This window comes from Hirsutella rhossiliensis, assembly GCF_020360975.1.
Source record: "Hirsutella rhossiliensis strain HR02 chromosome Unknown scaffold00014, whole genome shotgun sequence".
Taxonomy (NCBI): domain Eukaryota; kingdom Fungi; phylum Ascomycota; class Sordariomycetes; order Hypocreales; family Ophiocordycipitaceae; genus Hirsutella; species Hirsutella rhossiliensis.
This window is the reverse complement of record NW_025408680.1, coordinates 372,896-391,589: the sequence shown is the minus strand read 5'-3', so window position 1 is coordinate 391,589 and position 18,694 is coordinate 372,896. Positions and strand designations below refer to the sequence as shown.

Here is an 18,694-nt window from a genome sequence, read left to right as displayed (position 1 = left end):
CCATCGCTGGGATGGCCCGTCATGCTTTTCTGTGCATTTGCTCAAGGAAACTTGGTCTCTTGCGGTGCAAGGGGGCGGAGCGGATAGCGCGTAGCCGTTCATCTCTAGAACGAGATATCGGCCTTCGGTAAGTCGACCTCGGATGGGCTTGAAGCCATGCTCAACTAAGCGGTCGATATCTTCCACAGCTCCGTTACCTGTGTAAGGAACGGGAGGTCTTGGCCACGAATATAGTCCTGAGCAGTGAGCAGCTCCATCAAAATTCCCATGCTTGTCTTTATGCGGCTCTGGTACATCTGGTAAGCCTGGAATGCTATAGTCCGGGCTGGAAAAGTCGAGAGCTCCGACTAGGTCGCCCATGTGGTTCCGACGCCAGTGAACCATCTCGTCAGTAGTGACGTTGCGACCCTTTGCGGCCTGCCACTTCTCTATAAATAAGAGTTGCGAGTTATGGTCCGAGTGTTCCGTATAGACACCCCCGTTCCTGGTCCAGGGAGAAATGATATACATCGGCACCCGAAATCCTGGGCCGGCAAAGGTATGACCGACTTGGCCGTAGGGATCATCTAACCATTCCCCCGGCGTTCGATCCGGCGAACGGTAGGGGTCAACGTGGTCGAACCAGCCACCTGTCTCGTCAAAGGAGATGATAAGGACTGTTTTTGAATATTTTGGCGATTTGATCACTGCTTCGGCAATCTTGTTTTCCAGCCAGGCGCCATCATGGGGAGAGTACGGAGCGTGTTCTGACAGCTGCGCCGGCCCGATAATGTAGGACACCTCAGGCAGTGTCCCGTTGGCGGCCTGCTCGTAGAAAGTATTGAGCGGCAAGCCCTTGATTCCCCTTTCGTGAAGACTTGTTCCCTTTTTGGCGTCCTGGAATTGCTGAAACCAGGAAAAAGCATTATCATCAAAGTTGTCGGCGTCTTGGAAGACTTGCCACGACACTCCAGCATCTTCATAGTATTCAGCAGCAGTCTTCCACTTCAAAGGATAGCAGTTGAAGCCGTCGCCCTGACAGCCAGGTGTCTCGTTGTTGTCAATGTACGGGTTTCCCCCCTGGTCCGGCTTCTGAGGCCCACCTGGTACGTTGATGGAGCCGGAGGCCCAAACGACTCGGTTCGGTGACGTCGACGCCACGACGGATTCCTAATATTGTTAACTGCTGCGGAGGGTGCATAGAGGAGCCTTTGATCTGGATACCTGATACATGTCCGCGACTATCCAATTATCCACTAGTGCCCATTGAGTAGGCAAATCCTTTCGCTTATAGAATCCAATGCTCCATGGCGTGTTATTCATGGCCCAGTGGTCATTGGTGCCGTGGTTCCAGGCAGCATGGTTTTGGTACCAGCCGTTGCTCCCTGCTATCATACACTGCGTAGCCTCGGACCAATTGCCGCCGAGATAGTTGAGATACCAGGGGGTCACGTATGTCGTCTCGTTCGTCAAGTCAGTGGTCGTCAGCTGTTTCCAGACCGGAACCCCGTCATTTGTCTGAAGATTGGCATCGTTGAATCCACGCACGCCTGCCATCGTACCAAAATAATGGTCAAAAGCTCGGTTCTCTATGCGCCATTGACATCGTTGTTGTTAGCTTCGAAGACCGGAGTAAACCGCGACTAACCAACCACAAAATATGCCCTACCTTGCATGAAGAGAACGACATGATCAATGTCAGCCAGCCCTGTGGCATGTGCCAAATTGACAACGCTGAACCCGGTGGCCAGGATCCGGGCCAAGAGCCCAAGTTGAGTCATGGCTTGTGACTGTTTGACACAAGAAGACTCCCAGGGGGGGGGGTTCGATTTGGATCAAGAGGTTCGGCACTTCGACGAGGCGATTTGGAGCGTATTAAATGCAATTCTACAAGCTTCCCAACTCGCGTCGCGTTGCTCACAGTGCAGCTTTTGTATGAACATTGGCAAAAGGTCCCAGTACAGCAACAACTGTGTACCGCCCACGCTGTTTATTGGGGCCCGGTGATCACTCGGTTACATCGAGCCGGGTGTGTGGAGCCAGGCCCTGCACCTGCGGTAGAAAAGGGGCCATCGCCCAGTGATTTGCGGATCGTTTCCCCATGCCAGCGTAGTATTATTGAAATTAAGATGATGGCCAGCTTCTCCGCATTTTGACTCTCCATAAGTCGCTGTGACTAATAGCCCTCGGTAAAGTTGAAAAGATCGATGAATCAAAGGGGATTTGGGACAGCTAGTATCGTCACATCTTCAGTCGAGCCTCACTCAGCCGCCAATGAGCCCCTTTGTGGCACAATCTGGCGTTAGTGTTTTCCAAGGCACGGGCGTTTGCCCAACCCGTCCGGTCGGGCGTGCATTGCTAGTTGCCGGACACCGCCGCTAAAGCAGTCCGCCTCCATCCTTGCAAAGCCTTGCAGCCGCTGATTCTATGTCATGAACGTGATCAAAGTCCTCGGAAGTACCCACATGAAGCCCGGCTACCATGCCCGTGCCCATGTGTACCAGCATGTGACAGTGTATCGCCCAAATTCCGGGATTGTCTGCAGTGAGGCGGACCACAACATGGCCTCGCCGAGGAACGATAATGGTGTCCTTGATAAGGGGGTTTTCCAAGTTGATGGCTGGGGGGTGCTTCGATTCGAATGGGTTGTAGCTGCCCCAGCCATCGCGGCCTTCGGCTCTGAACGAGGACAGCACGTGAAAGGAATAACCGTGAAGATGAATGGGATGTGACCCATCATCCAGGTTATTGATGACAAGGTCAACTGCCCTCGGCTGAGCTGTGGAGTTGATAAAAGGGAGCATTTGATGAGCGTTCCAAGATGTTCGGTTCAGCGACAACAAAGGTGGTGTCTGTGCCTTCCAAGTAGTTTGATTTACGAACCCCAAGGGCTTGTTTTCAAACCTGGAAAGTTTTTGAGTTTTCATGTACAGAAGAATGGTCTGCTGGGCTTTGGCGGGGAGAGCCGCAGTCGGCGTTGAGAGCGCCGTCAAACTCCCGAGGTCGCGATGATCAGGGCCGAGCTGCAGAAGCGGAGTGTCTTCGACCCGAAAGCCTCTTTTGGCCTCTGGCAGTGCCACAAAAGACTGGTTCGGGCTCAGGGCATCATTCGGGAAGCCTGAGAAGTTCCTGCCAACGTTAGCTTTCAGTGCGTCTCTTTCTGGCAAGACCGGACTGGAACATACTCGTCATCAAGATAGATGTTCACGCTTGGTTTTCTGTCCCCACCAGCCTGCCAGCTCAGCGCCAAGTCAATCCTCTCTCCGGGATAAAGAATGCCAACGGAACGACCAGGCCGGGCGTCGACAGCACAGGCGCCGTCAACGGCCAACGGCTGAACCGACGCCCCGTTAACCGAGAAGTAAAACCCGGCTATTGTGCCTGTGTTCACAATTCTCAACCGCATCGGAGATTTTTCACGAGCTCCGAATATGGGATCTATATCAGTCGGGGAAATCTGTCTGCAGACGAGAGGTCGAGCCGGGATGGCCATGGAGCAGTTGAAGTGGCCCTGGCCATTAATTAGGAGCGAGTCTGGGACAGGTTCGTTCCCAAGACTGCCATAATCGGCGTACCAGCTCAAGACATCAGTATGCCTGCGATGGAACCAGTCACCTATTAAAAGGAGCGCGTCACTCCCCGTCGAAACAGGGGAAACCACTCCAGGCCGATGAACTATCAGGCCCCCGAAAAGGCCATCGCCTCTTTGGACATGGCTGTGGCTGTGCCACCAAAATGTACCATGCTCCTTTTTGCCGATGGCAAAGCCGTAGATGAAAGACTCCCCTGGCGGAATCGGACACTGAGTAAACCCAACGGCCCCGTCCATGTTGTTGTGGCCCTTCATCTGCAGCCCGTGCCAGTGGATGGCGAGGCCTTCGGACTCGAGCCTATTCGAGACATCGACAATGATTCTATCTCCTGAACGAGCTTCGACTGTTGGCCCGGGGAACTGGCCTTTTTCTGGATAAGTCGCCCAAGTATGCCCTCAACGCAAAGGGAGGCACATACCGTTGACCAGGTAAACCTCCTTCTCGACTCCATCAGGCGCCCTCGTCCCCAGGGTAATGGTCCAGTTGAATACTAGCGTCGCTGGTCCTCGTGTGACATGCTGCTCGGGATGCAGCGCCAATGCAATCTGCTTCTCATTTTCATGCTTCGCAATGGGCAATCTTTCGTGGCGCGTGTAGGCAAGCAGCGGCAGCGCCAGCACCGTCGCCAGCACCAGAGAGGCCAGTACAGTCCATTTCGAAACACTTGCAAGGAGCTCACTGAAGCCCATCGACTGCCGCGGTGGCCTGCGAGGTGGAGACGACTCTGTTTCAGGCTCCTCCAACAGGCCACAGCCTTCTTCTCCGCGCTCGCTCATGTCTGATGGTGTGCTGTGGGATGTAATGGCTACCTCGAGTCATCGGAGCCCCGCAAGCCAGAAATCTCCGTGTCCTAGGAGAAGGAAATTGCAAGGTTTCTTCCCACTTTTCTCCGACCCGACGGGGATATTCACGTCAGTACTGTACAGAGCAGGCCTGTATCTTGGCATCAGCTGCCTCTCTGTGGGCCTTGGCTGTCGATACCACCTGCAAGCACGGCCAGGTCATGTATTGTAGCTATGGTGGGCCAATGGGGATGACAAGACCCATGTTCATCCAGCTAGCAATCTCACAAGGTCGCCTGCGTCACAAGTCTTTGGTTGTGCATTCATGGAAATGTCAGGTGGCTTGCAGAGAAGGCAACGCTCGACATTCAGGGGCGTCGATTACGTTGACGATGGCACTGGCGCGAACGAGTCGGGGCATGCAAATGACCGTAGCCATCTTGTGTGTATACTCTCGGAGTCTCAGCCAGGGGCAACTGTTTGTTCCACCCCTTCTTGCCTGGTCTCGTTACTCTCAATTGGGCAAAATGTGAGTACGCCTTACCAAAAATCTCACGAGATTTGTACTCATATCTCAAGCCTGTCCTTCCAATGGGCTCCTCGGCACTGGCGGTATCGTTCACAACCACTCTCGCGACACTCCATACTGGACCCGGAAATATATTCCTATGTGACAGCTTCACATGTGTCAACCCTCACTCGCTGAAACGTTTACGCCCTTTATTCCAGCTGCGACCCTTCCATTGGGGCAACATGGTATGGGTTGAAGAGTCTAACTCGGCTTCATGGGACAAAGCCACGAACCTTGCTTAGTTTCGAATTGACGAGTAACCTGATACGGATGACGTGACAAAGGGCGAGATGAATGGATGTAAAGGTGTAGTCTTACACTACTGGGGTGGCTGCTCCTTCCAGGGGGATACATGTAGGAGCTCATCCAACAGTCGATCCTGGGGAAGCGGGCCGGATTGAGCCACACCGGCATCTTGGTCTAGACACAGCCTGAGGCCATTATAACACAAAGTACGTGTGGTATACCAATGCATTTTCGCTGAACTTTGTTGAACCCTGGAACTTGTTCACCGCGGCAGCCACAGTCTGGCACAAGCTTCCGAACTTTCGGCGTCTTTAACACGGTGTTTGGGGGCCGAGACATGGACGGCGGCGCGAGACGGCTTCAAGAGCCCAATCGGAATTCGATCGGCCGTCACCACAAGTAAGGCCACCAGGCGGCAAAGTCAATGTCTGTACGAAGAACGGATGAATGTAGTATCGGCATGCGTCCCCAGATGCGTCCCTTGGTTGAAACAGTGGTGACGGAAATGAAGCCGACTGAGATGGCCTTTCGTTTAATCTCATGTGGCTGGCCATTCTTTGACCTCCCAAATGCTACACAGCATGTCACCAAGTCGTCGACGACGCTGTGTCGTGATGCAACCCCGTGTCCACGCGTGATCTATCGCAGTATCTGCCTACACCGAAATACTGAGCTAGCAACAGCAGGCTGCGTGTAAGTTACACCGTGCCCCGCGCAGACATACAAGTGCCCGTGGCCCCATACAACCACGAGCGGTTGGGGAAAACGCCATGAATACATGCAGAAACAAATTGAACGAAACGGGAATTACAAGCTAACGTAAAAGCTCAGAGCCGTATCACTTCGCTGTGTTCCTGGTCGATTGCGATGGCCTCAGCTCCATTCAAAAGTCTGTCCCATGCCCGGGATCAAACTCCGTAGTATCATGCCATGATCTCCCCCATTGGTGGTCCAGAGAAGGGTGTGTATATGGAACTTTCGTTCGTCAGGGCACGCCCGAGTGATGGTCAAGCTCGACAATTATCACAGGACTCTGCAGCCGATAACAATAGGCGTCGGCGTCTTCGAAGTTGCCGATCCAGCAGAAGAATGTTTCTTGAAACCAGGATTTAGTCTCGGAAAGTCGCAAGCTGCGCGCCTTTTCAGGCAAGTATAGGAGAAACTGATGAAAATCTCCATGGCCGTCTCACGCTGTGCCGGACTCAGGTAGGAGAGACGGATGTCCTCGTATGCAACCACCCGGTTGTCCCTGTATGCTCCGCACTGGTGCCTTTGATCGTTGTGATTTCAGCGCCCGGCCGCCATCGCCGGGTCTCGCATCTTCTTGTATACCTGAGCTCGCGCCTTGGCTTCACTTAGTAAGCTGCGCATTAGATGAAGGCCCTAGGCTTCCTCTCCCTGCAGGATGCGAGTTCCCTTGTGATGCCCTTGGTCGATGAGATTTGGCTGAGCGCCCGTGAAGCATGGCGATAGAACCATTTGCGACTTATTGAAGACGACATTGAGGCAAACGTGATGGCCATAGACGGAGAATCCTCAGGGCTTCGTGGCAGAAGGTCCAGAGCTGAAAATGACAAAGTTGTAAGAAAACTCATTCATGATAGCAGGCGCCTAGACCAGGTCCCCGAGGAACCCGTTGATGCCCATAGCTCCGACTGCTTTTATGTATCCCCCGGGCGAAAGAGACGCCTCGATGACACGCATTACCGCATTCCGCAACTCTTTCACGACCTTTTCCAGCCTTATGCCTTTGTCGCTCTGAAGGAATTCGGGGTTAGACCAAGCTCGCCACTCTTGGGAGTCGATGTCGAGATGCGATTTCTCCCTTTGCCCTGGATTCAGCATAGAAACGGTAGCCTTTACAGCTGCCGTACTTCGGTCATTCGGTGTTCCCTGATCCTCAAGCTTGAAGAGATCAAGCCGTACATGGCCTTGGGATATAGAGAATCAGCGGGGTGTCGCGCGACTGTCCACGCCACATGTAATGCTTTTGAAGGATTCCATTAGCAGCTTCCGCCAGTGCTAATGCAATGCATAGAACCATGGCGGGCTCCCCGATTGCTTGAAAGCGTCTGCGTATTGACGCGCGTCTTGCCTCCTTATCGTCACGGGCGCCAAGGTCAGGAAGGGACACCCTAAACAGGCTGTTGCTCTCCACATTGTCCGCACTGCAAGAGACTATGGTTGCTTGATACTTGGCAGTGGCTAAGTGTTTCCGGAGCTCAGCACGGCCTTGGGGTGATATTGAGGCCGGTGACGGCTCTCACAGCTCCTGGAAAAGGCTGAGCCAGCAACGTTCTCGCGCTTTATGTTTTGACATGGTTCTCATCAGAATTCGAAAACTAACATGGTAGCATGGTCCAGTGGGAACCGGACTGATGAACCCGCCTCGGAGCTGGGCCGAATGCCTTGATCCCTTTTGGCCAGTCCTGCAAGCACCGAAAGAACACACGACGACGACGCCGACAGAGACCGAATAGAGTTATTCCGTGAGAATTATCCGGTCTTCTTACAGAACGCAACATTACGTCGGTACAAGGTTAGTTACTCGTGGTGCCATCTCAGAAGGATATGTTGATTGTTGATTCAAATCTAAAGCACTTGGCAGGGGCAGCCCCGTCGCTTGAGTAGTCGTTTATCGATCGCATCGCATGGGAATTACCCCATTCGTCATATTCCACTTTGAAACGCCACGTCCTCATCGTCTTTCAAGCTATGCTACACATGTCCACTCACACCGAGATGTGAGCTCTCGAACAAGACTAACCCTGGGCCCTCTCGAGGCAAACGAAGGCCTAGTTCATTTCGTCCCCAAGTCCAATTCATCCATAGTGGTAATCGGTGAGCCGGTGCAGCACAATCTAGATGTCGGCGTCGCTCTTCGCCAGGGACTCTCAGTTGTTGCCCAAGTTTCTCCGGAGCGTCTGTCTTGGCCCCCGGCGAGCGAACTGCGGAGACGGCAGAGATCCTTCGTGTGCCGTCCCCGTTGGCGGCCGACGAGATTGGAACAACTCGATGCATTGGGCTCAACGTAGGTGATTCCGAGCAGCCTGCGCGACTGGATCATCAGCCACTCACATACTATCACGGCATCTTGCAGTATAGAGAACATGTTCGCGAAGTCAATATGACAATCCGAGAGCTTCCGACCGTTTTCACGTTTGTCCAGTCCCCTTTCCTTTCTCAGCGGTGCCACCCGAGGTACGTGAGGTCAGAGCACGATACTTCATCCAGGCTTTTTCAGGAAACCAAATACGGCGCTCGTAGACCCCTGGCCTTTCCCAACCGAGCTACCAAGTCTCACGCAAGCAGGATGACTGCGGAGACTACGAGGAGAACTTGACGTCGTCATTGGCAAAAGCGCCAAGAACGTTGGTGAAATAGAAGCCATGGCTCACGTTCTGGGCTACACTGCGTGCAACAACGTGTCAAGCAGTACGAGCCAGTTTGCCCAGAGTCAGTGATGCTTTTCCAAAGGCTTCGATGGGCCATGCTCGATATGCCAGTGACGGCTCGGCACTGCCTAGGATCTCATTACTCTTAAAAATGCCACTCAAACTAATCGATCTTCAGACCCGACTTTGGTCTCGACCGAAGTCATCCAGGACCCCTCGAGGCTAAGTGTAAGGGGCTTAAAGAACGGCGAGATCCTGCGGGACTGCGGTACAGTCAGTACCTTGCGCACACAAGGGACCGATGTGAATTTCACTAACATGCAGTACGCACTGCAGTGACCTGATCTTTGGTGTCTCCCGACTAGTCAGCTTGTTGTCGCAAAGCACGACTTTGCCCCCGGGGACGTTGATCTTGACCGGCACACCCGAAGGCTTGGGCGTGGGGAGAAGGCCAAAGGTCACGCTTCGAGGAGGAGACGAGATCTGCTCGCACATCGGGACGTCGTTCAAAGTGTTTAAAACGAGCCACGAGTCGACTACGACGTGTTTGTGCTGAATGACGCATGCATGGTACTTTTCAAAAGAAGACCGGCCAAGATCGGAATGCAAGTGACCATTCTCGAGGAGCCGGAATAATCAAGAATGGTTGGTTGGTTGCCTATGTTGTTCTGAAATCCCAGCCTCTTTGCATCACCCCGTCTTCTTTCCATGTTGTCATTTCAGAGTTAAATTTCCCGCCCAGCAAAGCTCGAATATGTTCTTTTAGGTGGGCAACGATGACATCTCGACCTGGCGGTATAGCGTACGTCTTGATATCTGGCCGAACAGCCCTCGCAATATTTTGCATTTCTCTGCTCTCCTCGGCCGACCACATGGACGCACAAAGCTACGCCTGGCCGGCGTCTATTCGTAGCTCCAAGCAGCCACTACGAGGCTCTTGCGTGCGCCAAAGCTTCAAAGTATCGCCGGGGGGGTGGTCTCTCACAAGCACATCCGGCTGCAGATCCTCCACCGTCGCCTTCACGACTTCTTTGCCTGCACGTGTACGCGTGTAGTCACATACGTCAGCCACGAGCCCGAACCCAACTGTGTCAAGGCCGAGGATGAAAAGGGGTTGGATAGGTGCAGTTCCCGACGTGTTCGATCTTATAACTAGCGTTCCTGGAAATCTTCTCCGACGAGCCCAGGGAACAACTTGGCCCGTGCCGGCGCATTGTTGACTGTGACTGGTCGGAAAGGCCCCTTTGGAGCCGGGCCACCCATGCTGGATCCTGGTCCTGCAATGCAAGCTGAACGTCACCTGTCGTCAAGGAACTTGCAAATGCTTGAGCATATCTCAATATTCCCGAACGACCCCGGTAGCAGCAATATGTACTCGTGAGAACTCCACGTCCGAGGCCGACTCGCAGAGTCCAACAGCTCTGCGCATCGCCATTGTCGGAGCAGATGCGAGTTCCCTTGGACGATCGATCCAGCATGTCTTCTTCTTTACGAGGCCACTATGACTCGTGCTCGCGCCGCCATCTGTGCTACACCTTCGAAAAGATGGCATCTCCAATCGAGAATTCACCCACGTAGACAAGTCCGACATCCGCGAAAAGTACGGTTTACCTGTTGTACAGGACATCGGGCCTCTCTCGCAGGCGGGCTACACGAAGCTTGCAAGACCACGGCCCGCCGTGAAATTCAACTTCGGCCACACGCTGGGGCGCGTAGACACGTTCGGGTCGCAGCCCACCTTCACCGTCACGGCTGGGCACGGCCAGTCGTATCGCGTGACGGTCGGCGTGCTCCTCGCGGCAGATGGGGTCAAGTCCGCCACCCGCGCACAGCTGCTCGGGCAGAGGCGCGCCGCCGCGCCGGCACAGGATACAGGCCAGGCCACCTACCAGGTGGTGCTGCCTCGCGACAAGATGGTCTCGGACCCGGAGATGATGGCCCTGCTCGACGGCAACGAGGCGACGCGGTGGATAGGCGAAAAGCGGCCCTGGATAGAGTACCTCGTCGCGGCCAAGACGCTGTACAACATGTCATCAATCCAGCCCGATACAAACCTTGCCGCCGCGCCGTCGGCGACGTACACGACCAAGGGTTTCAAGGGAGCCATGCTGCGAGCCGTTTCCGACTTTTGCCCCCTCGTCCAACGCCTGCAGAGCCTAATCCCAGACGGCGAGGTGTGCCAGTGGAAGCTGCGTGTGCACGAGCTGTTGCCGACCTGGGTCCACGGCGGCGTTGCCTTAATGGGCGGCGCGTGCCATCCCACCCTGCCGCACCTTAACCAAGGGGCATCCATGGCCATCGAGGACGGAGCGGTGCTGGCCGAGGTGCTGGCCAGGGCGCCTGGCTCGACGCCTGCGGCGATCAATAAGTGCCTCCAAGTGTATGGGCTTCTCCGAAAGGAGCGCACGACGAGGCTGGTCGAGCTGGCGGCGCTTTCGGGGCGCACCCTGCATCTGGGCCAGGAGGAGACCAAGGAAGAGCGCGACAGGCAGTTTCCTGCGTGCAGAATCAAGGAGGGCGTCGTCCCGGATAGAATGGGCATCGTCCGAGGTCCAGATGATTGTTCCCACAACTGCATGATGGAAGTCGGCCACAAGTTGGCGAACTGTATAAAGGTAGGCTTTTCCAAGGGTCCTGAAGGTTGAGGGGGGTAGAGTTACAGGATCCCTTCGTGATGAGGGCACTTCGATGTTCAAATGTAAATTTGAAGCCGTTCAGTAAAGGGGAGTACATTGCGCGTCGGGACGTGATTGCCACAACACGCGGCTAGATGAAACCGCAGGCGTCAAAGTCGCTGATTGCCTGCTCGAGGCCAAAAAAGTGTGTATTCATAAAGCTGTCGTGGTCGAGGCTGCCAAACATGTCATCAATGCAGCTGGCAATCACGTCGTTGCCAATCTCAACCGACAGGCCCTCGCCGACCGGGTTCGCCGGGGTCCACTGCATTTCCGGCGGGTCCGTCGGCGGCAGGCCTTCGTCGGTCTGGTCGCAAGCGGTGGGCGATGCGCGGGTCGGCTCGGTGGCCGGGGCCGAGAGAGCGCCGACCTCGCTGGTTACGGCGCCCGTGTTCATGGAGCTGCCGGTAGGCGGGCGCATGTTATTCAAGAACTCCATGTATCGCTGGAGACAGCGATGTGCCTTGCGGCTCATGATGCTGGTGCCCCCCAGGAGCTTCAGCGTGTCGAGGCTACCCCGGAGGAGGGCCTCAACGTCGTTGGTGTGGACGCTGAGAACTGCCATGCTCGACTTGAGGTTTGACGACAGCTGCCAAAAGGCAAACGTATGAATACATGTAGAGAGCACTGCGTGAGGAACATGTATCAGCACGCCGTCTCTACGGGGCCCAGGACGGAGAGAACCTACTCATGTAGTTGCTCGTCCACCACACCGCATTTCGGTTAAGGAACGAGCGCCCGTGGCGGAGGATGCCGTTGATGAGGCGGAGCCAGTCCCGAATGGCCCGCAGGTAGTTGCTCAAGAGAGACAGGGCCGCGTCCTGGAGAACGCCCGAGGAGGCATCCTGCCCGAAGCTCGTGACTCGCTCCAGGACCCTCATCAGCAGCGACCCGTGCAGAAGCATCATGGCGCGGTAGTGGAAGATGGAGAGGAGGATGGTGTATCGCTCGGCCTCGAAGCCCGCCGCCGTCCACGTGCCGAAGTCGGCGTCGGCGCTGACGATGCCGGGAGGGGCTGCGCTCTCGCGCCACTTCTCGAGTCTCCAGGAAAGATCAACCGTCTTGGCCAACAAGTCTCCGAGCGCGAGTCTGCTAGACGAGCTGATGTTGGAGCTGTAGATGGAGTCGACGGTGATGCCGAGAATTTCGTGCAGGGCTCTGTCATGGAATAGTTTGTCAGCTTAGCCCAGGAGTAGGAGGAGGAAAGGGGAGAAGGGTCGCAGTCCATTACATGAGATGGCGGAAGTAAACCAAGCTCTCCTTGGGACACGACATGTCGGCGGTCCGGATCGGGCGCAGGGGACCCAGGAAGTCTGTGAGCTCCATGCGGACGTGTTGCAACGGGATGAGACAGGGACGGGCCAGGCCAGCCGTCAGGATCCTATCGAGGGGACAGGGGTCAGTGCCATACGGTGCCATTCGGGCGGCGGAAGCTCACCTGTCCTGGTTCACGACGGCAAACCACAGCCTCGAGCGAATCTCTTTCTCCTGGATGCCCAGGTACTCGTACGACGCCGGCGCGTGGATGCCGAGCTGATAGGAGATCCGGACGGCGCGGTAGTGCGGTGTCCAACTCTCCATGGATCGCTGCGTGTTCTGCTGGAGGCTGGCGAGAAGAAGCAACGCTTGAACTGCTCATGGTCAGCATCGTGTGAGGGGGTGAAAGGGGGGGCATGCAGATGCGGCATACGCGCGTCGATGGTGGGGATGTAAACCGTTTTTTCATCCAGCAAGCTCAAGGCGCGTCGATAAAAGGGCTCAGGCGAACGCTCGCCGCCCATGGCGTACAGGGCCTGGGCAAAGACGATGCTGAGCAGGGCCTGTGTGGAGCGGCCGGCCGACTGCCACCCCTGGCCGCGGGTATCAATCTTGTCAATCTCGCGGAGGACGTCTGACTCGCCAATATAGGGCAAGACGGTGCCGACGGTGTCGAAGAAGCGGGTGGTCCACTCGACGGCCAGGCGAGGCTCCGGGAAGGAATCGTCGTCCGAGACCGGCGCCGGCGGCGCAGCATGACTCGCGGACGCCGGCTCTGCCGGGTGGCGAGGGCGGTGGTCGACGGCCGGGCCCTGGCGCGAGAAGGGCTCCTGGTAGCGACAGGCGCTGCGGTGGCCGACGTTTTCAATGCTGGCCGACAGGGACCAGAAGAAGGCGTGGTTGGAGCTCGACCCTGCCGAAGACGGGGCTGAGTATGCTTGTATGGTTCAACGGGAGAAGCAGCGGCGTCTTACCAAAGTAGCCAATGTCGACGGCGGGCGGCTGGTCGAAGAGGCCGGTGGCGATGGCGTCGGCCGTCGTCATCGATTCGGCGGTCCGGACAGCGGCCTTGGTCCCGGCGTCGGGCAGGGCCTCGAGGGGGTCGGCGGGACGGTCTTTGGGAGTCGGGTCCGGGGTCTGGCGGGCGGTGGCGGCGGCCAGGCGGGCTTCGAGCTCCTTGACGCGGCTGACGAGGGCCATGTTTGCCCTGCGCTCCTCCTGGCGCTCCATGCGCTTGTCGCGGCCGCCCTGGGTGTAGACGCAGGCGCTGCCATTGTTTCTGCAGCGCTCGCAGACGGGTCGGTTGCCGTCGCACTGGGGGCGAATGGCGGTGAGCAGCTGAGTATCTGCCTCGAATTGGCGGCCACCCCACTCGAGGCCTCTCACCTTGGACTTTGTCTGGCGACACGCGTTGCAGGCCAGCGACGCGCGTGGCCGCTTGGTGAGCGGCCGGCTTGCGAGGTCCATGCTGGACGGCGGCTCCGCGAGCATCCGGGTCCGCCTTCTTGATGTCTTTGGTCGATGAGGGGATCGCAAGAACCAGCTCTGCATAACCGAACGGATAAAGGAAAGAAGCAGTGACGACGGGGCGCATCGCCCTCCCCCCCCCCCCACAACACAACCGCCCCCCGGGATTGAGATGGTGCGGGGAGGGATTGGCGAGAATAAGCTTGCCGGACGACCGAGTCAAGAACAACGCCGCCGCCCTTGGCCTTGAAAGCCGTTGCGCGCGGCCGGTTCCATCAACGGCTGAAAAACGGGCCCGGCAGATTCTACAGAGCTCGCAACCCCGCTGCCGCATGGAATTGGCCTTCCATCGCCAGACTCCGAGGACAGCGTATGAGTCATGTCCACGTTACAGGCTTGTTCACCACGTACGCGACCAATGCAACAACAGACATGATCAGAGATGCTTTAGTCGACATGGGCGTCTTCCCCGACACCATCCACGTCTCATCCGTGACTTGGACCTTCATTTAGCCAAGTAACCTTTTTCCAGAACGCCAGATCCAGAGGGGCATCGACCGTCCGGTATCACATTCCGGCGCTCCGCGCGTCATATCGTACAACATGTCGGAAATATACAGCAACAGGCACACGTCTGTTACGCCGGCGTGTTGAAGAGCCGCAGAATGCCCTCGTACATGCCAAACATAATGGCGGCGCTGGGCACGGTCCTCATCAGGTGCGGCGTCAGCCCGCCGTACAGGCCCATCATGCCTTGTTCTTTCCACACGAGCTTGAAGCACTGGATCAGGCCCGTGTACTTGGGCTGCCCATTGTCCATGGGCGCTTGGCGCAGTCGCGTTCGAGCCACCTAGCAGCGCACAAGGGTCAGTCCCCAAACGCATCCATGCGCGCCGCGCCACTCACCTCGTGGGGATAGGCCAGGACGGCGGCAAACAGCTTGGCGCCCCCCGCCGCGCCCACCTTGCCCGTCCAATCGATCGACTTGTCCCACCACGTCTTTTCCCTGCCGCTGCTCACGATGCGCGCCTCGCGCCGGGCCAGGGCCGCCTTGAGCTGCTCGTAGAGCATCCACTGCATCGTCGACTCGACGACGCCGAGGTAGCTGGCGCTCATGCCCCGGTAGAGGCTGCCGACGCCTTCGTTGCGCACAATCTGCCGCACGCAGTCGACGCTGTTGCGGTACTGCCGCTTCATGGCGCCGCCGCTGCGCTCTGCGACGTTCTTGTCGAGCTGCAACCTCGTTTTTACCATCCAGATGGGGTTCGTCGCCGTCGATGTCGCCACCCCGGCCGCCACCCCGGCCAACAGATGCACCCAGGGGGCCTCTTGCCCGCGGTTCCAGTACTGCGAGATGAGGCGCTTGCCATTGCCGTAGACGTAAAAGTTGATACTCCTCGCGGGCACAACGCCGATGAGGTTGGGCCCGAGGCCCTTGAACAGAGCCCTGGGGCCCTCAGTGCGGTAGACCGAGGCGAGGATCTGCAACGTGTCGGTGAGGTGGTATAGGGCGGCGCTCGCGGGGTTCAGGCGTCGAATGGCGTGCGACTTGGCTCGCAGCTGGGCCTGGTAAATGTCCGACTGCAGCCTCGTCTTGAGGACGTCGAGGGGCGCCGTCAACGTAGCAGCCGCCATGCCGCCGACTCTAGAGGGACGCCCGCGTCAGCCCGAGGTTGCGCGCGGGATGCGCCAGGCCCGACATACCCTCCAGCCATGAAGTGAACCCAGGACTTGGCAAAGGGCAGGGCCTTGACGTGGCCCTCGGGGGGCGAGTCGTCGGGGATGACATCGCCCGTCTCGCGCGACTGGACGAGCGCCGCGTGCTCGACAGTCGCGTGTGGGTGCTGAAAGGGCCGGGCGTCGTCGCGGCCGTCGATGAATCGTTGAGGCTGCGCCATGGCGGGCTCGCCTTGTGGACGCGTGGCCGTCGAGGCAATCGGGTGTGGGAGGAGAGAGCGAAGCGCGGGTTACCTGGCCGCCATAGACATGTGCTTTGCCATCCGTCGCGTGGTTTGAGGGAGTCGAGCGCCAGCTTGAAGAGGGGGGGGGGGAGGAAGAGAAAAGGGTTTGAGATATGATGGTTGGCGAATTGAGGCTCCAAACTTTTTCTTCCTGCCGCTGCAGGTGAATGCACGCCGGTGCAGGTACGTACCGCCCACCCCGCGGGTCTGGATTCGAGGTGGGTCGGTCAGTGAGCTTGCAGACGTCAGAGGCCTACCGTGCACTGCCAAACCGGCACTGTGCTTCGAGGTCTCTGCATCACACGGGTTGATGATGATGGCGTCGAAGATGAATCTGCTGCGTGCTTCCCTGTTTATTCTTTCTTCTTTTTTTTAGACAAGAGTGTCCCAGTCTCTACCACGTGCGACGGACAAACTGCCGCATCTTTGAAAGATATTAAAATTCAATGCCGCTCAGCCTACCATCCCCGGATCCCGGCTGCACGTCATACCATTGCTGCGTCTAGGCAAATGATGAAAATCGTGCTTGTTCAAGCGCTTCTCCACCAAAGCAGGTCACCAAAGGCTCATCATGTATATGTACTCCTCGCGCGTGACTGCAACCGATGTTCTGCCACAAGTCACTGACACCGATTACTTTGTAGTTTGTACAGTGATTAACCAGTGATGCCTCTTACACGGCCAAACGCAATGTCCTCGGGTGTAGGTGGTATCATAGTCCAGAGCTTCATGATTGACCGTTGGCCTCTAGGTGCTCGTCGACTCCTTCTTCCTCCTCTTACACCATGTCCAGCCCGTCCTGGACGCAGGGCCGAGACTTGTCCTTCGACGCCCCCTATCCAGTCTCGGTGATGAGCGATGAAATGCGACTCGACCTCGACTGCTCCCTCGTCGGGGCTGGTCCTTCCTGCCCCAGCGGCAACTGGCTCCTCCGCGTCTCCTGGTTTGCCTCCGACTTGACCGCAGAAAAGGGGTCCGGGCTGCGCATCGCCGGCCGCCCCCCGAGCTCCGGCCCGGCGCGGCTTGCCGGCCGCGATGCGCCCTCGGCCACATTCATTGTGGCCCCCGACGACGACGTGGCCTCTCCCCCGGCCGCCGCTCTCGCCACGGGGGCCTCTCGAAAGTCGGTACCCCCTCCGCCGCCTTCTTGCTCTCCTTCCGTCGTCTCCCCCTCGGCGCCGGCCTCGGACCTCAGCCACGCAATCTCGTCGTCGGTCAGGAACCTCCAGCTGCACTTGGCGTGCTTCTTGGTACACCCCTGGCACGCCGTCAGGTGCTTGGTGCACTGCAGCCGGAGCCGTCGGCAGCGGTCGCACGGCGGGTGAATCATGTCCCCCTTGGCCAGCTTGTCCGTGCTCTGCGTGATGAGCACCCGGTACGCCTCGCCCCCGACGTCCGCGGCTGCGCCCTGCGGCGAGAGCCGGTGAAGCTGCTGCCGGTGCGGCGACGTCCTGGCCGGCGACAGGGGCCCCAGGCTGGCCACGGACATGCCGGCACCCGACGTGGACCGGGACGGCGGCACGCACGTCGTCTGCGGCGCCGCCATATACTGCTGGAGCAGATCGGCATGGAGATCGTACGACGAGCCGAAGCCCGGGGGACGGGCCGGCTGGTTGACGGCGTGGAAACGGGCCCCGCCGCCCTCCTGTGTCCTGCGCCGCCGTGCCAGGTCGCCTCTCCGATGCCCGAGCTTGTGGTGAAGGATACGAGCCCTAGCCGCCACCTCGTCGGCTTTTTTGTAGAGAATCGACGCCCGCTGCTCGAGAATGTCGAGCGTCGCCAGCTCCGCCGTCTCGTCCTCCTCAAACGGCCGCTCCAGCTGAAACCGGTCGAACGCGCCCGACGAGATGAGGCGCCAGTCGTCCTCTGAAATCTCGGTCCGCACGCCCTTGCATACAAAGTGGCAGCACCGCGTGCCGTCGGCCATGGTTGTCAGCATAAAGCTGTTGGGGTTGGCCTTGGCAAAGGCCACAATGTCGAGCCAGCTGATGGCCGTCACGTAGGGCTGCGACGAGCTCGTCCGGATGGGCCCGTCAAAGAACTTTTCAATGCCCTTGAGCAGCCTCGGCCCCGTCAGCTTCGCCCCAAGGCTTGCCGCCAGGCTTTCGTGCCGCTCCAAGACGCCTGCGCAAGACGGTCAGTACGCGAGCTTCGGCCCTCGCAAGTAAGAGGGGGGCCAGGCCGGCATTCCTTCGTACTCGCCAATCAGACCGATGATGTCGCTAAACGTATCCGCGTCGCCCTGGAGGAGGCCGAGACGCTCGGCGCTGGTCCTGGGAAGGTAGTTGATAAACCCGGCGCCTCCTGGAAAGGTCAGACAAGGCCAACGATGGCATGCAGAGCAGATTTAGCGATGAATAATAGGAGACAGAGAGGAGGCGGAGTCAAGGGAAAGATCATGACGTGTTGGCAGAAAGCAGGTACAGAAAGCAACAGACGACCGTGGCCGGCGTTTACGAAGCAGGGGGCGTGAGTAGGAGTCCGCCACATGCCGGCGGCGTCTCGACATCTGTCTCGGAAGGTTTCGCTCAAGCAGGAGGCATTGGTCTTCCTTTTTTCTTTCCCTTTTCTTTCTTTTTATGTCTCTTGACCAAGACAGGCCGCAGAAGAATAGCGGAGAAGGAAAAGAGCAACGTGAGCCCCAGGGAACTCAACAGGAGCGTACCTTGATGGCTCGTCGTTGACAAAGGCAAATGGTACTGGGGTCCGCCGTCCTCGACGTCTCGCTTGCGCTTGTGGATGTCGTAATCCGGAGCGATATGTGCCAT

The 18,694-nt window shown here is 57.7% G+C and overlaps 6 protein-coding genes across 6 annotated transcripts; 1 reads left to right on the top strand and 5 right to left on the bottom strand.

Annotated features, from left to right (window-relative positions):
• Positions 1–164: 164 nt before the first annotated feature.
• Positions 165–1,760, bottom strand: HRG_09912 (phosphoesterase family domain-containing protein; the record flags this gene model as incomplete). Its single annotated transcript, XM_044868383.1, has 4 exons — positions 165–197; positions 550–1,014; positions 1,204–1,568; positions 1,649–1,760. 4 exons carry the CDS (start codon positions 1,758–1,760, stop codon positions 165–167), a joined length of 975 nt encoding a protein of 324 aa, XP_044716380.1.
• Positions 1,761–2,357: 597 nt separating this feature from the next.
• On the bottom strand, positions 2,358–4,348 carry HRG_09911 (multicopper oxidase domain-containing protein; the record flags this gene model as incomplete). The annotated part of the gene is made up of 5 exons (XM_044868382.1): positions 2,358–2,658; positions 2,863–3,108; positions 3,165–3,513; positions 3,721–3,936; positions 3,991–4,348. The coding sequence occupies 5 exons, from the start codon at positions 4,346–4,348 to the stop codon at positions 2,358–2,360; spliced, it is 1,470 nt and encodes a 489-aa protein (XP_044716379.1).
• A 5,719-nt stretch (positions 4,349–10,067) lies between these two features.
• HRG_09910 (salicylate hydroxylase) lies at positions 10,068–11,211 on the top strand (the record flags this gene model as incomplete). The annotated part of the gene is made up of 2 exons (XM_044868381.1): positions 10,068–10,092; positions 10,145–11,211. The coding sequence occupies 2 exons, from the start codon at positions 10,068–10,070 to the stop codon at positions 11,209–11,211; spliced, it is 1,092 nt and encodes a 363-aa protein (XP_044716378.1).
• A 121-nt stretch (positions 11,212–11,332) lies between these two features.
• On the bottom strand, positions 11,333–13,965 carry HRG_09909 (fungal specific transcription factor domain-containing protein; the record flags this gene model as incomplete). Its single annotated transcript, XM_044868380.1, has 7 exons — positions 11,333–11,868; positions 11,930–12,399; positions 12,473–12,622; positions 12,680–12,872; positions 12,932–13,411; positions 13,473–13,812; positions 13,885–13,965. 7 exons carry the CDS (start codon positions 13,963–13,965, stop codon positions 11,333–11,335), a joined length of 2,250 nt encoding a protein of 749 aa, XP_044716377.1.
• Positions 13,966–14,602: 637 nt separating this feature from the next.
• On the bottom strand, positions 14,603–15,863 carry HRG_09908 (mitochondrial carrier protein; the record flags this gene model as incomplete). Its single annotated transcript, XM_044868379.1, has 4 exons — positions 14,603–14,815; positions 14,872–14,928; positions 14,986–15,610; positions 15,670–15,863. 4 exons carry the CDS (start codon positions 15,861–15,863, stop codon positions 14,603–14,605), a joined length of 1,089 nt encoding a protein of 362 aa, XP_044716376.1.
• An 898-nt stretch (positions 15,864–16,761) lies between these two features.
• On the bottom strand, positions 16,762–18,694 carry HRG_09907 (uncharacterized protein; the record flags this gene model as incomplete). The annotated part of the gene is made up of 3 exons (XM_044868378.1): positions 16,762–18,050; positions 18,138–18,230; positions 18,592–18,694. The coding sequence occupies 3 exons, from the start codon at positions 18,692–18,694 to the stop codon at positions 16,762–16,764; spliced, it is 1,485 nt and encodes a 494-aa protein (XP_044716375.1).